Source organism: Helobdella robusta (genome assembly GCF_000326865.2).
Source record: "Helobdella robusta unplaced genomic scaffold HELROscaffold_26, whole genome shotgun sequence".
In the NCBI taxonomy this organism is placed as follows: Eukaryota; Metazoa; Annelida; class Clitellata; order Rhynchobdellida; family Glossiphoniidae; genus Helobdella; species Helobdella robusta.
Genome location: NW_008704349.1, coordinates 883,391 through 893,882, shown reverse-complemented (window position 1 = coordinate 893,882; position 10,492 = coordinate 883,391). Strand labels below are relative to the sequence as shown.

The 10,492-nt window shown below is 35.1% G+C and overlaps 1 protein-coding gene across 1 annotated transcript; it reads left to right on the top strand.

The window, feature by feature from the left end:
• Positions 1-2,099: 2,099 nt before the first annotated feature.
• Positions 2,100-10,492, top strand: HELRODRAFT_173331 (hypothetical protein; the record flags this gene model as incomplete). The annotated part of the gene is made up of 4 exons (XM_009019946.1): positions 2,100-2,209; positions 4,818-5,968; positions 8,473-8,814; positions 9,486-10,492. The coding sequence occupies 4 exons, from the start codon at positions 2,100-2,102 to the stop codon at positions 10,490-10,492; spliced, it is 2,610 nt and encodes an 869-aa protein (XP_009018194.1).

Sequence of the window (10,492 nt, the reverse complement as noted above, 5' to 3'; positions counted from 1 at the left end):
TAAGAATAAAATTCAAATGAAATTTAAAAAAATTAAGAAGCCCCCAGCTAACAAATTGCAAACAAAATCATTTTCAAATTGAAAATGATGATTAATTACCTAAGTTTCATAAATTGAATTTATTGGTTTATTGAATAAAGCAAAGACGCCATTGATAAATCAATGATGATGAGAATCATGAGTGACTGATTAATAAGCTAACTGTTCGCCATTTTATCTAGATCACCAAACAAAAGTGAAAATTAAAATGGAATTTAAAAGAAAAATTTAAAACAGAGGCGCGAACCAGTAAGAAAAAATTTTCACAATCGGTCAGACCAAACGACAGTTTATGAAAAAAAACCCAAAAAACTAACTTTTCGAGCAAATATTTCCTAATTTGAAAGTTAAGACGAGAAATTAAACAAGATTACCAAACTTAAAAAACCCTTTGAGATAGCATGAAAGAAACAATAACAAAGATCGAAATAAGAATAGGTTCATATTTAAATTTTTGCAATTCTAACCCTTCAATTCATCTGACCAGCTAGTGATAGGTCCCAGTCGAGCTCTTCTACTCTCTTTTTCTCTCTCCCAGGGTTGGTTTCTTTCTTTTTTCGTACTCTCTTTTTCCCATCAAGCTCTCATGAAAGGATTTTTTTACTTTTTTGTCAATATTAAAGTCCTTTTCCCCTTTCATTCTATTCATCTCTATCTTTATATTCTTTTTTTCCATCTCTAAATTTCTTTTTCTTATCTTTCCTTTTCTCACTCTCTTTCTTTCTTTCTTTCTTACTTTCTTTCTTTCTTTCTTTCTTTCTTTCTTTCTTACTTTCTTTATTCCTCTCTCTCTCTCTCTCTCTCACTCTCTCAAGGATATCTAGGGTCATTTTTAGTTTAAAATATTAGAAATGAGACCATTGGGATAATGAAGAATGAATAATATGCATGAATGCATCAATGCATGCGTGCATGAATGCAGAAAGGAGTGCTTACAACAACCAATAAATTATTTTTATTGAATTAAATTCTTTATTCAGTGGCCTGCTGATTCACTATATACATACGTATATACACGGACACACTCATACATACATACACATACATACATACATACATACATACATACATACATACATACATACATACATACATACATACATACATACATACATACATACACACACACACACACACACACACACACACACACACACACACACACACACACACACACACACACACACATACATACATACATACATACATACATACATACATACATACATACATACATACACACATACATACACACACACACACACACACACACACATACACACACACACATACATACATACATACATACATACATACATACATACATACATACATACATACATACATACGTACGTACATACATACGTACGTACATACATACCAACAAACATATATCCAAATCTATCAGCACATACATACACTCACAGAAGCACTTAGGTTATTTTTCTTCTTCCTTATATAATTTCTAACTACGTTGTTCATAACATTTTTGAAACAATTATAAAGAAAGTACAAGAAATATATAAAAAACAAACTTGAATCTAAGTTCTTTTGCTGCAAAATTACTAACATTATTTCATAAAAAAATTATTCGTTATAGATTCAAACGATTCTTCCACAAATTAGTTTAAAAAAAGTCGAAAATACATCAAAGGAAAAGCAGAAAATTGAAAAATGAATTATTAATAGGAAAAAAGATACGAGAAAAAATAAAAAAAATTTTTATAACATTTTCAATCTTTTTTCTTCACTTTCACTTCATTTTCTAATTTATTTTTACAAAGAAAAAAATGGTAAAAAACGTTTGCCACACTTGCATAGCTATAGAACGTCGTCATTCAGATGATGTCAGGAGAGTCGCACTGCGTGTAGTACAAATGCCTCAAATAAAATCCAAAATTTTAATCAGGACGCCACGCAAGAAAGCAACAAAAAACTGAATAACGGAGGAAAAGGGAAAAATAGAAGAACAACAAATGCAAATGTGTTAGTCTAAAAGCCGAAGATTTTTTTAACTTTTGTGTTTTTTTTTTCAATTGAAACAGTCATACATTTAAGAAATGAAAAGAAGGTTCCACAAATGCGCAGACTATTTAGTAGTCAATCAGTCAGCTGAACCGGGTTCAATTGCAAGAAAAGTCGATTTAGATCTGGCGGAAATTGCATTAACGTTAATCGAGCTCCTATATTAAAAGAATGCTTTCTGTCTAACTTTTTTGAATGTAAAGAACATCTCAGTTTTTGTTTCATTTCAGTAATGGTATAAAGTGAAAAATGAAAAACTTCTTACATGAAGGCATAATTTTCTATAATCTAATGATAGATCGATTGATAAGCTTAAAAATCTATATCCTTGTGCACAAACAAGCAAACAACATTTAAACGAATACAACCACAATCATGTACTCACACATACAGAAACATACGATGTACACACATACAGACACATACGAACGTACACTAACATCTCTGGCCAACCAGTACCCATCTCCTCCGCTAATGCACTGTATGTATGCTCAAGCTGTATGCATATAAATTTGCCATCTTAATTGTCAGTTGCTGAAACACAATGGAATACAAAATTTCATACACTTTTATATACAAGTGGTATAATTATACGTGTGTATGTACGTGTATGTGTATGTACGTGTGTCTATATGTATAATTGTATACATCGGTATACGCTAATGTATATGTAATATATTTTGTATGCTTATCAATTTCTGCTACGTTCTATTATTGTATCTTTTCATATATCTGTACAATATACATGTACACACATGCGCACGCACACACGCACACACACACGCGCGCACACATATATACACTTAAAATTGTACGCAATTAAATGTTTATCAACGCTTGTACATTTGTAGATATTATTGTACATGGGTATATATAGTGTATGTATGTGTGTATATATCTGTGTATGTATGTGTACATATTTATGTATGCTTATATGTATGTATGTACGTGCACATATATGGATGACTATTTCCCCATATGTATATATTGGTAGTACCATCATCGTTAAGATGATGAAACTATAAATATATACATTCATATATTCATAATATATAATAATAATAGTAATTAAGAAATTATAGTTGTAATAGTAATAATATAAATAATAATTGAATCGTAGATATACTTATTTATACATATAATAATTATAATAATTATTATAATATATAGTGGTATATTTTGTATTATGTAAGGTTTTGAAACAGGTTAGCGTCGGTAGGGTGCATATCAATTTTAGAATGGTAATAATGAAATAATTATTACTACAAACAATTCATAATTTTGGTTTTAATGTTTAAAATAATTTATAAAATCAAGTAAATAAATACATTAAAAAATGAATGAATAAATAAAAATTTAACAAAATTCTGCCAAAAAACGCGGAGTTATTCTGTTATAATTTATATATAGATAGAGAGAAAGGTAGAGAATTTGCTTTCGTTTTTCAATTTAATTTTTCATCATTCAAATCATCATCCTCATCTTCGTCATCATTATGAATTTTATTATCATTATTTATTCATTTATTCATTTATTTATTCATTTATTTGTTTATTACATTATTATCATTATTATATTAGAGATGTTGAAATTTTTAAAAATTTAAAAGATGTCGTCACGATCGTCTTCGCATTTATATTTATCTACGTCTTCCATTAATAACTGAAAACCATTCCGTACTCCAACCTTGACCTCATCATCTTGGGACTGACAGACTGGCAAAATTAAAATTTTTTTTGGGCCACATCACTCTTCATTCTCATCAACTCTATCCTGATTTTACAAGCAATAATAAAAATAATAATAATAATAGTAGTAGTAAAAATGCGTACAAGCAATGATAAAAATATTAATGGTATGGTATGGTATGGTATGGAGAATTTATATAGCGCCCCTCTATGTAAAACTCAGAGACGCTGTTCGAGAAGCTGCCGGTCAAAAAAGTGATGTTTAAGTCGTTTTCGGAACATGTCTCTTTCATCCATACTATCAACGACATCATCGGGCAGTTTATTCCAAACTTCCGCTGCAGCCACGGAGAAACGACGCCGTCCATAATTTTCTGTCCTGAACCTAGGAACAACGAGTTTCCTTTGGCAGAGGATCTGAGTTTTCGACCCGGCGGGAAGCTAATCAATGCATGTGACAATTATTCAATTATATCTTAGGAGTGAAGATTGTGAACGTCGTTTATCGTTCTATAGGATTGGCACTCGTTAGGAAATGACGTCATTGTGACGTCATTACCATCATCAACATCATCATCGTCGTCGTCATCATCATCATCATTATTATTATTATTACTACCACCATTATCATCATATGATCGTTAAATTATTTATTACCGTTATGCATTTATATTCTTATAAATATTACACTATATGTATATACGTATGAGTGTGTGTTTGTTTGTGTGTTAATTTTTTTTTTTGTTAAGAAAATGCTAAACTTAGCGAATAGAGCATCTTACTTACTTTTTTTCTTCTGCGGATATAGTAATAGTTACTTTCTTCCGGCAAAAAAGAAGATACTTTTTAGATGAGGACTTTCATCTTGTCAAAAGTTTTTCTTCGTATTTTTTATGTACTTTTGGTTATTTTTGCTTTTCGCTTTCATTAATATCTTTCGTGGCTATTATTTTTAACAGACGCACTCACACACGCACGTGCACACAAATACGAACACACACACACACACACATGCGATCGCACACACACATACGTACACACACGCACACAAACAAACACACACAGGCCAACAATGGAACGAACTAAATCGCCTCAAACTCAATCCCTCAGCAACCATTACAGCAACAACAGCCAACAACAACAACAAAACAGTAATTATAACAACAACAACAACAACAATTATTACCATCATCAGCAGCAACAACAACTGCAACAGCCACATCAACAACAACAAACTAGACAGCAGCAGTATTCTTATTATTACACTCCGAGAGATGATGATGAGGAGGAGGAGGAGGAGGAGGAAGATGATGAAGCCGAGAGTAATAGAGCTGTATACAGCAGATCGAACCGTCATAAACAACAACAACACAATTTTGTTGACGAGCGTTTGAAGGGTAATTCGCCTAAAACCCAACAGCAACATCAACAACAAAAACATTTACATCATCAACAACAACATCAGCAGCTGTATTCTAATTCGCCTAACACAACAACGACTACTGCTACAACTTTGGTCACTTTTAACCGAATTAAACCACAACGTTCATCTTATGACGAACATCAACAACAACAACAACAACAACATCAACTACAACATCAACTACAACAACATCAACTACAACAACAACACAAATATTCATCTCTACCTCAACACCATTCAAACTACTACCAGCAACAACAACGAGTGAAACCGCAGCAGCAACAACAGCGGCAACATTCGCCCTTGTTGTCAACGTTGCAGCAACAAAAACATCAACAACAACAACATCAAAAACATCAACAACAACAACAACGACAATTTTCTCCAACGATAACGTTTCATCAGAGACAACGACTACGGGATTATTCTCCGGATCCAGAAATGCATCAACATCAACAACAACATCATCAACAACAACAACAAAATTACTCTCAATATCGGCAAAACGTTCAACAACAGCACCAACATCAACAACAACAACATCGCCATTCACCCCATCTAGCGCAACAAAATCAGCAACAGCAGCAGCAGCAACAACAGCAACAACAATATCCCGATCTGTTAATCGTATTCGACTTTTTCACGGACAACCCGCAAAATGTTTTACCTGTTGAGGAGGGAGGGAGAACCCTGGAGTGCCCCTACTACGACCCCTACTGGGAAAGTATTAGAAAAATGCAGCTTAGTGAGGATTTTTTGGAAGGTGTATTACTGAGGAGCGTGGATTGCAAACGTGGGTTTAATTCAAATAGATGGATGGATGAATGAATGGATGACTGAATGAATGAATGAATGAATGAATGAATGAATGAATGAATGAATGAATGAATGAATGAATGAATGAATGAATGAATGAATGAATGAATGAATGAATGAATGAATGAATGAATGAATGAATGAATGAATGAATGAATGAACGAACGAATGAATGAATGAATGAACAAACGAATGAATGAATAAACGAATGAATGAATGAACAAATCATTGAATGAATAGAAGCGGTGTATAAACGCGATTTCATAGTAAACACACATTGACGTGAATGGTAGTTACGCTGCAATGAAACGCCTGTGCTTCTGAGTACGTGCTAGAAAAATGGGAAAAAAAATTGAGAAAAAAAAGAGATAAATAGAGAGGAAAAGAGAGAGAGAAAGATAAGAAAAGAGAGAGAGAGAGAGAGAGAGAGAAAGAAATAAATAAAAAGTTTTTTTATTTTCGTTTAGTTTAACGAAAAAAGTGACAATAATTTATGAAAAAATACTCTTGCAGAGTCTGACGATATGAAAAATAATAAAAATCAAATAATAATTAACAAAATAATAATAACAACAAAATATTAATAATAATTTCCAGGCAAACACAACAACAACAACGATGACAGCTAAAAAAAATTATTCGATATTGCCAAGCGTAAAAATTTTCATCAAAAGACCAACCAGCCAGCCAACCAGCATAAACATATTTTTTGCTCTATAATAACATTAGCATTTGCAACACACACAACACACATACACACACACACACAGAGAAAGAGAGAGAGAGAAAGATAGATGAAAAGATAAATAAAAAATTGACAATCCCAAAGAGAGATAGAAAGATAGAATAGGCATTTATCCTTCTCCTTTTTACATTTATTTTTTTTCTCTCTCTCCTTCTCTCTCTCTCTCTCTCTCTCTCTCTCTCTCAACATATATGTAGCTCATTTATATGCAGATGAGAATATTTAATGAGGAGAAGGCATCAACATCAATAACATCATCATCTTTCTACATCTCAACAATCATCATCTGCATTTGCATAATATATATATATATATATATATATATATATATATATAAAGAGAGAGAGAGAGAGAGCGAGAGAGAGAAAGAGAGAGACGACTTAATAGAGAGCTCCATATTTTACCAATGGAAATGTGTTATCCTCCAAATAAATTTGTCAATTAAATAACATGTAGATGCATTTAAAGGTACCAAAGGTATATATGTACAAATGTATTAAAAAGTGTACATTCGTTCATCAGTGCATATAAAATGTATACAAATATGTCATACATACATACAAGTGTACGAACGTACATACGTATTTACGCATATGTACATACATATATATGTGTGTCTTCATTAGGCGAACTGCTTGGAGAAGCAACTGCCTATGCGGAGCTGTGTTGATGTTGTTGATGTTGTTGTTGTTGTTGATGTTGTTGTTATTGTGCCGTTGATGTTGTTGGTGTTGATGTTGTTGTTGATGTCGAGATGGCAGTAATGTTTTTAACATTGCGGTTTTCGTCTATAAAGAAAATGTTGAATTGTTTATGATGACGAAGACGATGATGATGAAGATGATGATGATGAAGTACACGCATAGAGACTTATCTTTGCGGAATGCGTGTCTCTTTAATAATTCATAAACTCTAATGGCTGTTCTTGATAATGATGATGTTGATGATGATGATGATAATAATGATGTTGTAGTTGCGTATGATGACGACGACGTTGTTGTTGTTGTTGTTGTCGTTGCAGTGATAGATAAACTGTAACTCTGTTGCTTATTGCACAACAACACGCCTATTGGTGCTTTGGTAGTGACAACTAAATCGCCATCACAACAACAACAACCATTCAGACAAAATGATCATGACATAAATTATGATAATGATAACTTGGTGACATAAATTATGATAATGATAACTTGGTGACATAAATTATGATAATGGTTATGATGATAACATGATGCATAATTTCTGATGATGAGAGAGAGAGAGAGAGAGAGAAAACGAGAGAGTGAGAGAGTTAAAAGAGAGGGAAAGAAAGAAAAGAAGGAAGTGAAGAAAGAGTGGGTGTAGGATGTATTGGAGATGTGATTGCATTGATTTTTTCATTTATAATTATTCACTCGTACATTCATTCGTTCGTTCGTTCACACATTCATTCATTTTTTATAGATTCTTTGAACAAACAAACAAACAAACAAACATACAAACATACAAGCAAACAAACAAACATACATACATACTCGTAAACCCTTAAGTATTCTAGCATTTTATTAATACATTTTATCAACGTAATTTTCCACCACCTATCTATACATATGTACACACATACGCACGCACACATACACACATACATACATACATAAAGACACACACACGCACATGCACACATATACATCTACACATACAACAAAATACAACAACAACAACATCAACAACAACAACAACAACAAATTTATTTCCAGCTCGTTTCCCATACGTTCATTACATCGTATGCAAAGACACCAACAAGCAACAACAACAACAACAACATCAGCAGCAGCAACAACAACAACCACAACGACATTCAACAACTTCATCGACACCTCAGTGGCAGTTCTCAGCCACCACAACGGCCACATCCACTCCAGCAGCAGCTACAACGACTACAGCTGTCGACAAATTTGGATGTAGTAGTAGTGGTGGTGGTGGTGGTAGTAGGAGAAGATCTTATGAAATGGTTAAAGAGACGAACACATCTGCTACTGCTGCTGCTTATTCTGGTGTGAAGGCTAATGATCCTGGCTACAACTTTCTAAAATGTGGAGGTAGGAGTGGCTGCTTTCGTCGCGTTTTTGTAGCGTGTAGTTGGTGTGGTTGCGTTTTGTTTTAATTTAGTAGAAGGCATAGCGTCATGGTCTGTTGTGGTGGGTATTAATTTATGAAATATTTTTCTATCTGCACTGTTGTTAAAAGTTATCAATATCTCAACATATATTAGTCTTTTTATTAATATGTTATTTGTAATGTTACTGCATTCAACAGAAGCCCAAACACGCTCACACAAACACACGCACACACACACACAATCACACACACAATCGCACGCACGCACACGCGCGCGCACACGCACACACATGTTGGTAATGTGAATGTTGTTTTACATTTTGAACAGACGTTATCTATTTTAGACAATCTTGCATCGTTTCGAGATGAGAAAAACAGAAAAAATACAAAAAAAACACAGAAAAAAAACTCCACCAATGACATCTCATTAAATTCTTAAGACTTTTGATTTCAAAGAAATTTATTTTCTAGACGTTTCTATTAACCCGGTGGTGGGTACACATGCAAACTCGCACACGTCACTCACTCACTCACTCACTCACTCACTCACTCACTCACTCACTCACTCACTCACTCACTCACTCACTCACTCACTCACTCCCACACACAGACACACAGATACACACACCTACACACACACACCTACACACAGGCTGCTACAAAGAACTTCACACGTTCGTGCGGCGGGACGTCTCACTGCTACCGAAACGACCCTCCAACCCGAACACGGCCTACATCCTGAGCGCTTTCATGACCTCAGGAGGCTCCCTCGACAACCTGGACAAGTCGTGGAGCTATTGGAGCGGTGCCGACTACATTGTTGAAAACATTCCAACCTGCTTGAAACTCGAGCGGATAACTTTTCATAAGATCGGTGGTTTCAGCAGCGGCAACTTCGGCGTCGGGAACGCTGTCGTTTCGAACGAAGTTAACAAATTTTCAAGCTACAACGGCGACCGCAACAAGCGATACTTAAACAACAGCAGCCACAACACAGCCAGCAGCCACAACACAGCCAGCAGCCACAACACAGCCAGCAGCCACAACACAGCCAGCAGCCACAACACAGCCACCAGCCACTTGTGGAGCGCCGGGCCGACCGTCTCTACCACCACCAGGTCCAACAAATCGCCAAAAACATTTCGCGACACGAAGGACCAGCAACGAAATTTTAAACAACACGACGGCGACGATGCGGATGATTATGATAATGATCCAGGTCCAGGCGGGGGTCGTACGAGTGGATTTTGTGGAGATGGCTTCACAAACTGGCCACCAACAACGTCAACAGCGTCGGCAGCCACCGCCACAACCACCACTTCACAGAACTGCGTTCACCCTTCAACTACTCCGACGACTTCTACGACTTTAACGCTGGAAAACAGTTTCTACCAACAACGACACTCTAACAACACCAGCTTCAGCAACAAAAATCTCTACAACAACAGCAGCAGCAACAACAGCAACCTTAACAACAACGTCATTTCCGCCAGAGAAAGTAGCGGCGGCAGCAGCAACAGCAGCGTTTTTTCGTACGTCCTGCTTTGCGAGTTGGGTGAGGCTCTGACGGACATCAATAAGGCTAGGGAGTTCATCGACCACCTAAAATTTAGGCAGTGTGGAGTTAGCTCTCTATATGTTATTGATCATTTTTTCTAG